Source organism: Zosterops lateralis (assembly GCF_965231275.1).
Source record: "Zosterops lateralis genome assembly, chromosome: 14".
NCBI classification, from domain to species: domain Eukaryota; kingdom Metazoa; phylum Chordata; class Aves; order Passeriformes; family Zosteropidae; genus Zosterops; species Zosterops lateralis.
Window position 1 is genome coordinate 2,537,045 of NC_139774.1, and position 16,813 is coordinate 2,553,857.

The window sequence follows — 16,813 nt, forward strand, 5'->3', positions numbered from 1 at the left end:
TGACACAACTGCAGACAAGACAAAAGGGTTGTGCCACTGTTCTGGCCAGGCACAGTTCACCTCCTAACATGTTCCCAGGCTCCCACCTCATCTGCTGTCATAAATACATCAGAGCCTCTTCTCTACAAAACTATGGCACTTTCTGCCATGTAGGTCGGGCAGTAACATAACCCAGGTAATTTCGCAGATTAGTGAGCTGCTGGTTCTACCACAGGAAGAATCAATGATGCATGCACCCGGAGGTAAAAAAACAGCAACAAAAAAGCATACAAAACGCTAAAAAAGTCCATGTAAGTCCCTCGATAGACATTTTTAAATACACCTGTTGCTATTCTAACTGTTGCCTTGATTTATTTCTAGGTCTCCATTGTCAGGCCTGTGTTCAAGGATCACTGTTCAAAATTTCAGGGAAGTACGGCTGAAAAAGCCAACAGGTTTTTTTTCATCCTCCCAAATCCCCTCTGTATTGCCAGCACTTCTGGATCCGTTTCTGTGAAGGCAGAAACAAATGAAACCTGAAGCCTCACAGCGTTCTCTCGAAGAAAAATTGACCTTAAGAGACTACAAGACAGTGACCCATAGTGATGGCAAGGGGTACAGACTCTGAAATAAAAGAGCATTATTTGGCAGCATGGCTTTCACTCACAGTTGCCAACACATCTCCTGATAAGATCAAGCTAAATCTCTCTGTGTGGATATCGGGAGCTTCAAGCATCACCCATTTTTGCATTCACCTGATCACCATAAGGCAAGCACACAGTGAGCCAAAAAAAATGAGTTTATTTTAAAAATTATTCTCGGGGAAGGGAAAAATAAAATTAAGTAAACACAAATAAGATAGTGTTAAAACCCCACAACATCTTAGAAATACAATACCTATGAATTCCATGTGCACGGGACTACCCAATTCGGAAACCAAAGTGGAGTGCTTCTACAAATACATTATCCACCAAAAATAAGTCCTCTACCAATATTTCTTGCTTGGTCTAGCACTACAGATGAACATTTTGACATCTACTTTGGTTCGTGTTCTTCTGCAATTAAGCACCTTACATCAGAAAGTGAATTTCAATCATACTTAGAAGGGGAAAACATGAAACGCATCTGTCGTTTTCGTGTCCATAGTAATTCTGTAGTACTTCACAAACTAATATATGCTAGGCACAATGAAGAGGCAAGAACTTTATTAAATATATTTCTGTTTCAAAGGTGAATAAAAAAGGAGGACAGACTTCTGAGTAAGAAAAGACTGGAAACCAGCAATTGGCAGCAGCCAAAGGCAAGAAATTCATTAGAACTGCCCCACCTTTAAGACAGGGAAATGTGGGCAAGTGAAGATAGTCCATTCAAAATGAAAGACTGAAAGAGGCACTAAGAGTTATGATTAACTCGACAGATGGAAGAAAACCAGACCTGATAAACCAGCAAGGTTGCGTAAACACTGCAGTTGGGCAAAGATCTTTATAAGGAATTGTTCCATTTATTAACTCATGAGGGGATCTCAGAAAGCCACGGACAGTAATGTATCAAAGATTACAGGAGATATCACCCTATGGAGCAGAGTTCAAATTCAGCTCTGCTGAAAAAGAACTGCAGAAAGAGTTGATGACTCTGAAGATCTAGGTAGGAAACTGGCAAAATATTTTCAATGCAGGGGACTAAACAGCTGAGTAGACAAGAAAAAGATGAGGCTTTAAGATAGACTGTGACTAATCCTGAAACAGCTACGTAATGTTCTGAAACGACAGAATAGGGAAGAAAGTGACGTAAGTATGAACAACATTCTCAGTGCCATGAAAAAGGCAAGACTCATAAGAAGCCGAAAGACAAAGAAGTATTTCATTCAGCTTTGCACAGAGGGCACCAAGATTTAAGTATTTTGCAGAGCTCCCTTCATTAACACGGTAAGAGAGAAGATCACAGAGGCACAAAACACCTGCTGCGATGTACCACATTACAGACCATGAGGACGAGGGATAATGCAACCAGAAGTCAGAGAGTAAAAGACCATGAAACAGGAACCGCCCCCGCGCGGCGAGGGCGGAGCCCGGCTCCAGGCAGGAGCTGTACCGGGGACGGGTGAGAGGGGGCAGATCGATAAATAGAAAACACTGACCGTGTCGAGGAGAGCGGAGGGCTCCGGCTGCGTGTCCCTGGGCGCGGGGCCGGGCGGCGGCGGAGGGAAGTTGGGGCTGAAAACCATGAGGTCGCTCTTGGCCGCGCCGTCGGCCACGCACAGGCTGCGGCTGTGGCGCTGCGAGTACGACCAGCTGCCCACTTCGCTGGCGCACACCAGCGTCGTGGGCCCGGGCCCCGAGAGCACGGCCGCCCGCGGCGCCCAGCGCGACGCCCCGTAGAGCACCACGGCCAGCAGGAAGAGGCTGGACACGGCGCAGATGGCCACCACCAGCCACACGTTGGTGGCCGCGCCGGCCGCCCCGGGCCCCGGCTCCGCGCCCGCCGCCGCCCGCGACGACGACGACGACGACGACGCCGAGGATCCCGCGGCCAGCGCCGCCTCGGCCGCCTCCAGCAGCGACACGCTGAGCGTGGCCGTGGCCGAGCGCGCCGGCTCGCCGTGGTCGCGCACGACGATCAGCAGCGTGTGGCGAGGCCCGTCCGCCTCGTCCAGCGCCCGCGCCGTGCTCACCTCGCCGCTGTAGAGCCCGACGCGGAACGGGCCCTTGGCCCGGGGCTCCCGCAGCTCGTAGCGCAGCCACGCGTTGTAGCCCGAGTCGGCGTCCACGGCGCGGATCTTGGCCACCACCTGCCCCGCCGGCGCCCCCCACGCCGCCCACGCCCACAGCGTCTCCGACACCGGGCCCGCCCCCGCCAACGCCGCCTCGGCCGCCGCGCCGCCCGCCTCCGGCGCCGAGCCCGCGGGCGGCAGCAGCGCCGGCGCGTTGTCATTCTCGTCCAGCACGAAGAGCTGCACCGTGGCGTTGCCGCACAGCGGCGGCTCGCCCGCGTCCACCGCGCGCACCTCGAACTGCAGCACCTGCAGCTCCTCGTAGTCCAGGGGCCGCAGCGCCCACAGACGCCCGCTCTCCGCGTCCACCGACACGTAGCTCGACGCCGGACACCACCCGCCGCCCGCCGAACCGTCCCCCGACCGCGACGACCACGACGCGCCGCCCTCCCACACCGAGTAGCTGACGCGCCCGTTGCCCGCCTCGTCCGGGTCCCGCGCCCACAGCCGCGCCAGCTCCGCGCCCGCCGCGTTGTTCTCCCGCGCCAGCACCGTGTACACGGCCTGCGCGAACGCCGGCGCGTTGTCGTTCACGTCCGACACCGGCACCCGCAGCCCGCGGCTGGCGCGCAGCGCCGGCGCCCCGCCGTCCTCCGCACGCACCTCCACCTCGTACTCCGACACCCGCTCCCGGTCCAGCGCCTCGCGCAGCACCAGCGAGTACGAGCCCGCGAACGTCGCCTCCAGACCGAACGGCGACGCCGGCCACACCCAGCACCGCACGCGCCCGTTCGCCCCCGAGTCCCGGTCCGACACGCTCAGCAGGGCCACCACCGTCCCCACCGACGCGTCCTCCGGCACCGGCACCGACAGCGACGTCACCCGCACCTCCGGCGCGTTGTCGTTCACGTCCAGCACCTCCAGCTCCACACTGCAATGACCCGACAGTGAGGGTGTACCCCTATCTGTCGCTTCGATTTGCAATTCGTGTAAACGAACGTCTTCGAAGTCCAAAGTTCCCGTTAATCTGATCTCGCCCGTCCTAGCGTCAATGGTAAACAGTTCTTTATTACCGATAGGAATCGAACTCAAGATATTATAAGAAAATTCCTTATTGCTTCCTTCGTCCGGATCCGTGGCATTCACCCTCGTCACCAGCGTCCCCTCTGTAGCGTTCTCCGGCAGCTGCACTTTATACACGGACTGGTTGAACTGGGGCGCGTTGTCGTTTGCGTCCACTACCGAGATCTCTAACTCCATCGTGCCCGTCAGGGACGGCCGGCCCCCGTCACTCGCCGTCAGCACCAACCGGTGAACGGGAATCGTCTCTCGGTCTAAAGATTTTACGAGGACTAGAAAGAGAGACTTCCTGTTTTCATCAGACGACTTAACATCGAGTGTAAAATGCTCGCTGGGGCTGAGTGTGTACGAGAGCTGCGCGTTCGCTCCGATATCCGCGTCCGACGCGCCCTCCAGCGGGAAACGAGACCCAGGAGGGGAATTCTCCGATAAACTGAGGTTTTTTCGGGCGGCGGGGAAGACGGGGGCATTGTCGTTGATGTCGGTGACCTCCAGCTCCACATGGAAGACGCGCAGCGGCCGCTCCAGCAGCACCTCCAGGCGCAGCGCGCACGGCGCGCTCTTGGCGCACAGCTCCTCCCGGTCCAGCCGCGAGCTCACCAGCAGCGCGCCGCTCGCCCCGCTCACCTCCACGCTCGCCCGCCGGCCCTGCGCCACCAGCCGCAGCCGCCGCGCCTCCGCCTCGCCCGCCTCCAGCCCCAGGTCCTGCGCCAGACGGCCCACCACCGTGCCGGCCTTGGCTTCCTCCGGCACCGAGTACCGCACCTGCCCGCCCGCCAGCGCCCAGGCCGCCTGCAGCACCAGCACCCGCAGCGCCGCGCACCGACGCTCCCCCATCGCCGCTCGATCGCCGCCGCTCGATCGCCGCCGCTCCGGCCGCCGCCGCTGCGTGTGCCGGCCCCGGCCCGGTCCCGCACGGCTCCCCGCCGCCGCCCGCACGCCCCGGCTCTGCTGCCCGGCCCGCGCCGCCCCCCCGCGCTCACAGCCGGGCTCTCCGCCGCACCGGGGCGGAGCCGCCCACACGCCGTTCCCGAGCCTGCAGCGACACCGTGCGCTGCTCCGCCGCCCCACACGCTCCGCTCTGTCATGGCCATCTCCTCTGCTTTTTCCCTTCCAAACGTGCTCGTCTTTAATTTTCTTCTTTGGGCTTTTTTTTTTTTTTTTTTTTTTCCTTTTCTTTACACCTTCCGGTAACTCGCAAGAGGCCTCCGGAGCCAGACAGCAGAATAAACAACCCGGATCCACGAACTCGACTTACGTGGCATTACTGGCAGACGGTGGGATATTCTAATCGAGGTGGAGGCTCTTGAGAACCAGCTTCACCCAGCGATTAGAGGTAACGTCCGTGACTATTGCTCATCTCCTTTGTTGTTGTCTTCTTTCTTTTCTTTGTCATCTTTCTTCCTTAGTTACCTCCTTGTGTCATACCTTCACAGCATTTTCTTTTTGATTTTCTTTCTATTCTCTCACTCCTTTTATGTCCCCCTTTATTGCTCTCCTCCCTTTCTGTGTACTGCAAGAGAATCTGTGACATGCCCGTAAACTCGTCCTTCCTTCATGTCTTCCTCCTCGTCGTCACTGTCATTATGCACACATATACTCTCTTCTTCTTTGTTTCTTCTTCATCTCTGCATTCAATGTATTTTTCTATGTGATTACATCACCCTCCCCATGAAGCAGGAACACGCCATTGGTAACAGTTCTTGTTACTCTCCGCTGTCGTCTTTCATTTCCCCACTCAAGGAACAAACTTCCTGCTCACTTCAAGTCTATGCTAGACTGACAGAGTGCTATTGCACCTCAGAGTCTGGAAGGAAACCACACTCTTCAGGCTCCATCGTCTCCAGGAAGGGAATCCACAGCCCTCAGAAACACAGGCCAAATCCCTAGGTACTTCGACATTAGTGCAAACAGACTTCACTCAGCACAAACAACCCAGGAGATTCTTCTTCAGGAGCTCAAAACCATCACAGCCCAGCACACCAATCCTTCATGAATGCTGAAAAAAATATGGAGCAACCACAGCTTCCGAACACTCTTCATGTACCTTGATGAAGAACTGTTCTTCAGGCCTCATTTGCCACGTGCATGATGAATGTGAATTTCTGGCTTCATATTTCAGGCAGGCCACCACAGTCAGAAACACACAGCAAGAACGTTGATCCCCAGGGTAAAGGCAACAAAGCCATTTTATCTGTGTCATTTCATTTTCTCTAAGAACACACCCCGACTACCAACACATCCACTCTGAGAAATGTGTTAGGGTCCTTTCTTCATCTGTGCTTCCTGTCATTCGCTTGTCCTGTGTCTGGAAGCAGCAAGATAGGAATGGGAGGAGGCAGTGGTGCTCTGCTGATCCAGTAAAGGAATCATAGAACTCTTCAAAATAGAAGGCATCCATAAGAATCAAGTCCAGCTCCAAATGCAGGCACATTTGGCCAATCCAAAATGACATGACTAAATACCATGACTAAAGACATATAAAGGTACAACTGTCTTTCAGACTCATCTTCTTTAAGTAACACCAACTTACCTGAAGCATCCCTGGCTCCTTCTTCAGAAAAGATTTACTTTCAAGGGAGGGAATCGGTTCTGAAACATATTTTCTTTTAATATTATTGGAGGTTTCTGGGGAAGATGAATAGGGGAAAATGACCCACATTCTGCAAAAGCCTCTAAAATCACTGAACGGAGGATAATGCTCTTTCATGTACTTTTCTCACATGTGAAGTAGGAGAGATCGTGCAAATTTCAGACATTCTCGCAACGTCAGCCTCAGCTCAGAAGACTGGAAAATCCATCCCTCATACTGACAGTCAACTGCTGGAAACCCTGCTACCTGACAGCTGCCAAAATTCAGCAGTCTGCATTTCATCCACTGTTACCAACATATTGTCAATGCTAAAGTAGAAAAAAAAAATTAAATTTTGATTTGTTTGTTGTTTTTTTGTTGTTGTTGGTTGGTTGGTTGGTTGGTTAGTTGTTTTTTTGGTGGGGTTTTTTTGGGGTTTTTTTTTTTTTTTGGTTTTTTTTTTTGGGTTTTTTTTTGTTTTGTTTTTTTTTTTTTTTTTTTTTAAGAAGAGAAGAAAACTAGAATGCCCCATTACACTGTATCAAAATGCCAGGTCTGGCAACTTTTGGTTATGGACACAACTTTCTCGACTCCCTATCAAGACAAGAGCAGAGATGTAAACAAGGAGAGCTTTGGTGAAGGCTGACCAAGCAAGACTGATATTTGGAAAAGCTGCTGTTTCACCAACACCATATTTTCCAAAGCAAGTGGTGCGAGCTGTGTATGGTAGATGTTTTCAGATCTGGCGGGAAGAGCATGGAGAATACCAAGGATACACAGGACTTCAGAAGGACCTGAGAGGATTCCAGGCAAGCAATCCTGAGTGACAGGTGCCTTCACAAGTTTTTCCAGTGCAATCCCCTATCCCAAGCTCTGGGAAATGAATCTCCAACTAAGCAGCTGGAGCTTTTCTTCCCCAATGATAGTCCCTATGCTGCACAGCATTTCCATTTCCTCAGTGAAGAAACTTGCCCACTCAGAGTCACCCTCCTCTTGACAAAGGGCCTAAGCAATACTCCATGCCACTCGGAGGATTACAGCTGCAGCACCCAAACTTCCCCACCAGAACAGTTTGACCCAGCAATACAACCCACTCTGAGCATGATCCAGACCTCCACACATCCCCACCTTCCCTCACAATTGGCTCAAAGAACTTATGAAGGGATGCCAAGACACAGACTGTCCGGCAGACTGTGTGAAATTTACCCTAAATGTTCTGTGCTTTTTCAGCAATCTCAGATGGAAACACCACAGAGATACACATTAGAGATATTTAGAATTCTGTGATCAGAGTGACAGCTCTGATCCTGATCGAAATTCATCTTTTTTTGAGAGAACCACACCAAATGCTGAAGCATAAGCACAGTCACAAGATAAACTGTGGGGGAGAATTTCTATAACATCAGAGCTTGGCTGCTCTGCAGGGATTTGTGTGGCTGTGCAGGTACCAGGGTTAAGCACAACAAGGGGACACCCTATTTCTACTGAGGCTGACCCTGCAAGTGCTCAGGTAGGAGATATGAGGCACAGAGAGATTATACTCTCTTCCTCATCACATCCTCTTGCAAATCCCACCTGACAAGCAGCAAGGAACCAGAATGGCAAAATCAATAGACGAGGAAACTGCTACAGATATCCACCCCTACACAAGGACTCCAGCAAGCTGAGGTTCTACCCTCCCACAATCCCTTTCTCAAAATAAGAGAGAAGTGGTTCATCAAACAATATTCAGCATTGTGTTTCCTCTTACCAACACATTCTATATAGTAACAATGTATCAGCACAAATCTCCTTCTGTTTGGAAGAACTTCATCACCTCAAAGGACTTTGTGGCCGTATCAATACCACACAGCATCTCAAGATCCACAAGGCCTCCAACTCAAGAACCTTAGAGCCTGGCAAAGGATCCCAGGCAGAAGCACTCTCTGCCCATCTGGCTTCACAATTTTCTCTAGGTATCCTTCATTGCTCACTCTGGGACAGGAGTTCTCAAGACAACCACATCAGCACTCATTCTTGTCTTAAGACACGGCCCATGGTCTTCCCAGTGAATCCCAGCTTCCTGGGGCAAGTCTTCCCTCTGCTCAAGGTCACATATAGAAATACATGGGCCTTATTCTGTCACTGCCACACTCACTTTAATAAACATGCTTCAGTTTTCTTCCTTTATAGAAAGGAACAAAGATACAAAGAAAAAGATGATAGTAAAAGTTCATACAGCCCTTTCTGCATTCTTAATGAGTCTGTTGATAGAACTTAAATGTAGAATTCTTGTTTCCACAGGGAGAAAAAAAAATTAAGTCCAAGTGTCAATTTTTGGCAGATCTCTTACGAGGAAAATGAAAGAATACGGTTTTCAATAAAAATACAGACCTAATACCAATATGGTCAGAAGTCAGCAAAAGCATGAAATCAATACAAAGTGATTTGGGGACTGTAACCACCTTGGCTTGTCTTGTATTCCTGCACCAAGCTGACACCAAAACCCTTCATGCAAAAAAGCAAGTAAGCCGCCTGCAAACCTGGTACTTCGAGGCACCAGTTGCTGCAATAGGCAATGATTTCATCCAAAGGTAAAACTCCTACCCAGTGCAGCAAAACTCAGCTGTGGATGGTAAGTGCTCTGAGGTGCCACAATACCTTATTTCTGCTTGCAAACACCAATATATTGCAAAATCAGGGAAGGACAAGGCCGAATATGGAGCTGCCCCGTCAATACACTCAAACACCCACAATCCTCGGGCTGGGGGGGGCAGAGCCTTGCTGCAAACAAGAACTACCCAGTAGGCAGGAGAGAATGGGCGGAAAAGAAAAGACGCGGCGGATGAAAGGGCAAGAGGTGAGCAAGGCAGCACCACTGACCGTGTCGAGGAGGGCGGAGGGCTCCGGCTGCGTGTCCCTGGGCGCGGGGCCGGGCGGCGGCGGAGGGAAGTTGGGGCTGAAAACCATGAGGTCGCTCTTGGCCGCGCCGTCGGCCACGCACAGGCTGCGGCTGTGGCGCTGCGAGTACGACCAGCTGCCCACTTCGCTGGCGCACACCAGCGTCGTGGGCCCGGGCCCCGAGAGCACGGCCGCCCGCGGCGCCCAGCGCGACGCCCCGTAGAGCACCACGGCCAGCAGGAAGAGGCTGGACACGGCGCAGATGGCCACCACCAGCCACACGTTGGTGGCCGCGCCGGCCGCCCCGGGCCCCGGCTCCGCGCCCGCCGCCGCCCGCGACGACGACGACGCCGAGGATCCCGCGGCCAGCGCCGCCTCGGCCGCCTCCAGCAGCGACACGCTGAGCGTGGCCGTGGCCGAGCGCGCCGGCTCGCCGTGGTCGCGCACGACGATCAGCAGCGTGTGGCGAGGCCCGTCCGCCTCGTCCAGCGCCCGCGCCGTGCTCACCTCGCCGCTGTAGAGCCCGACGCGGAACGGGCCCTTGGCCCGCGGTTCCCGCAGCTCGTAGCGCAGCCACGCGTTGTAGCCCGAGTCGGCGTCCACGGCGCGGATCTTGGCCACCACCTGCCCCGCCGGCGCCCCCCACGCCGCCCACGCCCACAGCGTCTCCGACACCGGGCCCGCCCCCGCCAACGCCAACGCCGCCTCGGCCGCCGCGCCGCCCGCCTCCGGCGCCGAGCCCGCGGGCGGCAGCAGCGCCGGCGCGTTGTCGTTCTCGTCCAGCACGAAGAGCTGCACCGTGGCGTTGCCGCACAGCGGCGGCTCGCCCGCGTCCACCGCGCGCACCTCGAACTGCAGCACCTGCAGCTCCTCGTAGTCCAGGGGCCGCAGCGCCCACAGACGCCCGCTCTCCGCGTCCACCGACACGTAGCTCGACGCCGGACGCCACCCGCCGCCCGCCGAACCGCCCCCCGACCGCGACGACCACGACGCGCCGCCCTCCCACACCGAGTAGCTGACGCGCCCGTTGCCCGCCTCGTCCGGGTCCCGCGCCCACAGCCGCGCCAGCTCCGCGCCCGCCGCGTTGTTCTCCCGCGCCAGCACCGTGTACACGGCCTGCGCGAACGCCGGCGCGTTGTCGTTCACGTCCGACACCGGCACCCGCAGCCCGCGGCTGGCGCGCAGCGCCGGCGCCCCGCCGTCCTCCGCACGCACCTCCACCTCGTACTCCGACACCCGCTCCCGGTCCAGCGCCTCGCGCAGCACCAGCGAGTACGAGCCCGCGAACGTCGCCTCCAGACCGAACGGCGACGCCGGCCACACCCAGCACCGCACGCGCCCGTTCGCCCCCGAGTCCCGGTCCGACACGCTCAGCAGGGCCACCACCGTCCCCACCGACGCGTCCTCCGGCACCGGCACCGACAGCGACGTCACCCGCACCTCCGGCGCGTTGTCGTTCACGTCCAGCACCTCCAGCACCACCTTGCAGTGGCCCGACAGCGGGGCCCAACCTTGATCTCTCGCCTCAATACGAAAATTAAATATACTGACTTCTTCGAAGTCCAGGGCTGCTGTGAGGCGAATTTCCCCAGTATTTGAATTAACGGAAATCACATCTCTTCCATTCGGAGGACTGTAGTTCGTCACAGCATAGGTCACCTCACCGTTAATTCCCTCGTCCCCATCAGTGGCATTCACCCTCGTCACCAGTGTCCCCACAGTAGCGTTCTCCGGTACCTGCACTTTATACACGGACTGGTTGAACTGGGGCGCGTTGTCATTCGCATCCAGCACCGAGATCAGCAGCTCCATTGTCCCTGTCAGGGACGGCCGGCCCCCGTCACTCGCCGTCAGCACCAACCGGTGCACGGGAATCGTCTCGCGGTCCAGAGATTTCGTTAAAACTAGTTCGGGTTCAATATTTCCATCATTCGATTTTTGCAAATCCAGAGAGAAATGCTCGCTGGGGCTGAGTGTGTACGAGAGCTGCGCGTTCGCTCCGATATCCGCGTCCGACGCGCCCTCCAGCGGGAAACGAGACTCCGGCAGCGATGACTCCGCGATGCTGAGGTTTTTGCGGGCGGCGGGGAAGACGGGGGCATTGTCGTTGATGTCGGTGACCTCCAGCTCCACATGGAAGACGCGCAGCGGCCGCTCCAGCAGCACCTCCAGGCGCAGCGCGCACGGCGCGCTCTTGGCGCACAGCTCCTCCCGGTCCAGCCGCGAGCTCACCAGCAGCGCGCCGCTCGCCCCGCTCACCTCCACGCTCGCCCGCCGGCCCTGCGCCACCAGCCGCAGCCGCCGCGCCTCCGCCTCGCCCGCCTCCAGCCCCAGGTCCTGCGCCAGACGGCCCACCACCGTGCCGGCCTTGGCTTCCTCCGGCACCGAGTACCGCACCTGCCCGCCCGCCAGCGCCCAGGCCGCCTGCAGCACCAGCACCCGCAGCGCCGCGCACCGACGCTCCCCCATCGCCGCCGCTCGATCGCCGCCGCTCGATCGCCGCCGCTCCGGCCGCCGCCGCTGCGTGTGCCGGCCCCGGCCCGGTCCCGCACGGCTCCCCGCCGCCGCCCGCACGCCCCGGCTCTGCTGCCCGGCCCGCGCCGCCCCCCCGCGCTCACAGCCGGGCTCTCCGCCGCACCGGGGCGGAGCCGCCCACACGCCGTTCCCGAGCCTGCAGCGACACCGTGCGCTGCTCCGCCGCCTCACACGCTCCGCCACAGCCACTCTGCCGCAGCTCCGTCCATGGCCATCTCCTCTTCCCTCTCCTGTTCGTCTCTCTCCCTCTTTTTTTTTTGTTCCTGCACCGTCCTTCCTCCTTGTCCTCTTCTTCTTTATTCCATTGCATTCATCTCTGTTGTTTTACTTTTCAGTTCCCTTTTTAAAATTTTTTTCTAGTTACTCTTTTTCGCCTTTTCCTTTTCTTTGTACCTTTTTTTTCCTCGCTTCCATGTCTTTGTTTTTCTTATCTTTTGCTTCTTTTTCCTCTTCTTTCCCTGTTTCTTGCCTTGCCTGTCCAATTTTTACTTCGCTTCCTTTTTTATTTCCATTCCTCTCCTTCATAACTCTGCTGCCAAGTTGCCGGTGATCCCCGATGCCTCTGATGATCGAGTCATTGATCAATGTTGGAGCTGTGAGCTGTAATTGCAGGAAATCATCTCCTTCGCACGGGACAGTAGCCAACGGGAAGATCACAGGAGACCAACTTCACTCAGCGTTAGAAGGGGAGGCCGGTGAATCCTGGTAATCTCCTTGACATGGCCCATTTTGACTTGTCTTTCTCACCTTCCTTCCTTTATTCCTTTCTTCTTTTTTTTTTCTCTCTCTCTCTCTGTTTTTCCACTACAACCCACTTTTTTGTGTGTAGCAATAGCATCGCTGTAAGCCAGCAAACTCATTTAATCTTCCATCTTTCCTTTTCTTCTTTTTATCTCCATTGCTTTTTTCATTCTTTCATTGTTTCATTTTCTGTTCCCCTTTTCCTTTCTTTTCCTTGTCCCTCTCTCATTGTCTCTTCTTTCCTCTTTTCATATCCTCTTTCAATACAGTATTTTCTATGTGACTACATCACTCTCACCACGGAGTGCAGCCACACCGTTACACAAAACCTCTTATTCCTCTTCCTCATCACTTCTCATCGAGCCTTGCACAGGCTTCCTCAGCACCGAGGATACAGAGGTCCTCGACTGCAGAGAGCACGTAGAGAAAATGGTGGTGCACGCCCATAATCTCCTCTGTCATCCTTTCCTTCCTTTTTTGTCTCTTTCTTCCTTGCTTGATTCTTTACCTGCAGAGATTCCTTTTCCTTTCTCCTCCTTTATTCTTTTACTTACCTTTCTTTTTTTCTCCTCCTTTTTCTTTCATGCCTCACACTACCCTCCTCGATTCCTCTTCTCTTCTGCCACCATACTTTTTATTTCCCTTTTACCAAAATGTTTTTTAAGCAAAATGATTTTTAAATGTCTACACCATCCTCTTCATGCATCAGAGACCTGACCTTTGATGGGAGAGCTCATGGGAACCTTGCATGTCTCCAGAGGAACAACATCTCTCTTGATTTCCTCCTTCAGAAAAACTCAAGTAAATACATTGTCCCTACACCTCCTGTCCCCTTCCCTCCCCATCAGGAAAAAAGCCACACTCCTCAGACTCCACTCCCCTCCCGGACCAGCAAAGAACACAGCAAGGCAATAACATGACAAAGAACAGCTGTACTACACCAGAAAAAGAACACACCTCCTTTGGAATCCGAAAATCAAACCCCAAGGACTTTGACATCATCAGTGCAAACAGGCTCCAATGAGCACAAACATTCCATGAAATTCTCTCTCTTTGGAAATCAAACCCATCACAGCCCAGCACACCATTCTGCCGTGAACACTGAAAAAGCACACTGCAACCACAGTGCCTAAGAATTCCTCCTGCATTTCAATGAAGAGCTATTCTTCCTGCCTCATTCTCCAGCTGCCTGATGAATGACAAGCTCTTGATTCTCCTCCCAGGCAGAAAAGCTCTGCCAGAAAGAACACAGCAAGAACTTCCAACTCCATTAGCCCCCAAGCCATACCTCTCACTCAATACCATGATCCACCCACAAATACATACCAGCCTAAATCCACAGAATTTTCCCTGAGAACATGCTCTCCACTCCCAAGACATCTATTCTGAGAAATACATCAGAGGCCCTCCTCCATATCTGCTTGCTACCAACTGCTCAAACCATGGGGGAAGAAGCAAGAAAGAAATGAGAGCAGACTGTGGTCCAATCTGGGAATTACAGAATATTTCAGGTTGGAAGGAAGCCACAAGGATTGTTGACTCCATCTCCCAATCCAGACACATTCGGTCAGTCCTAGATGCAGATATCACAACTAAAGAGGGATCAGGGTACAGCTGTCTCTTGACTTCTTCAGCAAGAAGACACTTACCTGTAGCATCACTCATTGCTTCTTCAGAAAAGAAATATTCTCAGAGCAGGAAACTGGTTCTAACACTAACAGAGACTATTGGGAACTATGGATAGAAAATAATTTTGTGCATTCTAGAAAAGCCTTGAAATCATTGGGCAAAGCACAGTGCACTTCTGCCATGGGGGAGGGGGTACCATCAAGCTCAGGAAGGACATTGTCTCAACATCAACCTCAGCTCAGGAGCATGGAAAAGTCAACCTGCACTCTGGGGGAAAACTACCCAAATGTTTGCAATCGGACAGCTGCCAAAACTCAGTATCTCTTATTATCTGGTACTACCAACACATTGCTAACATGAGAGACAGAAAAACACAACTGAGACTTTGGTAAGAAGGGAGACGAAAGACAAATAATGCAATTCCACTGTACTGAAATGCATGAAGGAAACAACAGGGCATAAGGATATGCAGAACTTTTGGAGGAGAAATCCCAGGTATTTGAAATGTCTGTGGAGACTCTTCTTGATATTTTCTACTAGAATCCTCTGTCTCACACCCCAGCAATTGGCAACTCCACTGAAGAACACATTCTCCAGTCCTTCAACAAAGACACAGATTGTTCTACAGATCATCACCCACCGACAAGACCCTTCCCTGCTCAAGGCCATTCTCATCACATGCCCAGGCCATCCCTTGTGCCACTTGCAGAATCTCTTTCACAGTATCACAAAACCTGCTATAAGAATGTCCTTTGCATATCCTCACCCTCCATTACAATTGGCACAAGGGACATCTGGAGGGATAGGAAGCCCCTCACTCTCTGGCAGGTTCTTCTCATCTGCCTACACTTCATGCTTGATGCCTTTTCAGCAATCTCTGGTGGAAACACCACAGAACATAAGAAATGACTTCTGAAGAACTTCATGACATAAAGGCATGTCTGTTGTCAGCCCAGTCCACATGGATTTTGCACTTGGAGAGAATGAGAGCAAATGCCAAAGCACAAGCACACCCCATCATATCAGCTGGAAGGGAGAATTTGTACCCTCGAGAACCACAGCTGGGCTGCTCTGCAGGGATTTCTGTGTAAGTCAGACATCAGAATCAGACACCTGTGACAACAGGACACGTAACTTCTACCAAGGGGAAATTTTCAAGTCCACAAGTTTGGGAAGTTCAGTGCACAGAAATGACATCCACATTATCATGGGCCCTTAAAAATTAGCCTCAGGAGGAGCAAGGAACCATCATGGAAAGATCTGTGGCTGTGGAAGCTACTATAGATGCCCACCACTATACAAGGACAGGAGACTGAAGTGCTGCCCTCCTAGAAAAAGGTTGTCCTAAACAGGAATCAAAAAGTCAATTGGGAATCAGTCAGCAGTCTGCAGGCCACACCCTCTGCACCAATGCCTTGTCTGCCTCAGGCAGCAGCAGCACAAGGAATGTCTCTGGTGGGAAATGTTCAGAACCTCAAAGGACATGATGGGCATTAAACTCCCATGGAATTAACTCAGTACCCAGAAGGCCTTCCACTCCATACCTTTAGGAGCCCAGGAATGGATCTTGGGAAGGAAACCTGTGCCCATCCTGCCTCGTCATTTTCCCCAGGCATCCCCCATTCCCTACTCTGGGACGTGTTCTCAGGACAAGAACATCAGCTCACATTCCTGCCTTCTATGACACGGCCCACGGTCCTCCCGAGGATTTCCAGCTCCCACAGACTGTGAGGTCACACTTCATATTATGACATGGTCAGGGCCTGCTCAGCACCACTGCCACATTCACCTCATCTCCTGTGGCCTCCCCAGTCTCAGATGGAAACATCACATTGCAGAATGCTATTTATAGAGGTGATGTCAGGACCACTCTAAAGGCAATGGCCATTGACAGAATGCTGTGAAAGACCAACCCAAACACTGAAAAATACATCAGTGCCAACAAAGATACCTACTGCACAGGAAAATGTGGTGTCGGGTGTGGGTTGAATTTTGAGGTCGTGGGGTTTTTTTGTTTGTTTGTTTTAAGAGGGTTTTAAAGGTTTTTTTAATGGTGTGACTGTTGATGCAAATATTACCATAACATGAAAACAGGACAGTGTATGGTTCATGCCACCTCACTGCACAATCCAGCTGCAATCCACTTCAGAAAGGCAAGACAAAAAAGAGAAAACATACACTTCAGGTCACACTCCTCTGCCTGCACACTTTATACTGGGAAGTAGAATAAAAACATACTTAGAGAAAGAACATAAGAAAAGTGATTAAGAAGCTTCCCTGTTTTCACAAGGGCTCTGCTGAGCCAAGCAAATGGGAGAATTACACTACTGAGGAGGTAGAACAGCGAGGTCAAATTTGTCATCTTATATCACCTCCCTTATGGAAGAGAGTCAAAGAAGAGCACAAAGTTATTAATTAAAAAAACGCATTAAATACCAGAATGATCAGAGTCAGCAACAGTAACAGCACAGTAAAGAGTACCTGGAGGACTCTCTCATGACATGGTGCACGTCTTCCCAGGAACTTTCAGTTTCATCAGAAAACTCTCATTTCTCAAGCTCAGCCTTGATATCAGGAAATGGCCAGGGCCTGCACAATGCCACAGCCACATTCACCTCTCCAACCCCTCACTGCCTCCTTCACCTCCACAGGGCTCACTGCAGCTTTTGCAGACTATTGCCAGCAAT

At 53.0% G+C, this 16,813-nt stretch overlaps 2 protein-coding genes across 4 annotated transcripts in view; both read right to left on the reverse strand.

The window, feature by feature from the left end:
• The window catches only part of LOC310915189 (protocadherin alpha-2-like), a 126,407-nt gene that overhangs the window by 87,219 nt on the left and 22,375 nt on the right, over positions 1 to 16,813 (reverse strand). Inside the window, exon 1 of one of the 3 annotated variants that reach the window (XM_083871898.1) lies at positions 9,204 to 13,254. The exons of the other annotated variants lie outside the window; for them this stretch is intronic. Within the exon in view, the coding sequence (XP_083728024.1) occupies positions 9,204 to 11,690 (2,487 nt within the window). The 5' untranslated portion in view covers positions 11,691 to 13,254. Of the gene's footprint in view, positions 1 to 9,203; positions 13,255 to 16,813 lie in introns of those variants that run through there. 3 annotated transcript variants of the gene reach the window in all.
• On the reverse strand, positions 708 to 5,498 carry LOC310914948 (protocadherin alpha-3-like; the record flags this gene model as incomplete). The annotated part of the gene is made up of 2 exons (XM_083871465.1): positions 2,117 to 5,498; positions 708 to 734 (listed from the first exon to the last, which is right to left on the reverse strand). Exons 1-2 carry the CDS (start codon positions 4,604 to 4,606, stop codon positions 708 to 710), a joined length of 2,517 nt encoding a protein of 838 aa, XP_083727591.1. The 5' UTR covers positions 4,607 to 5,498.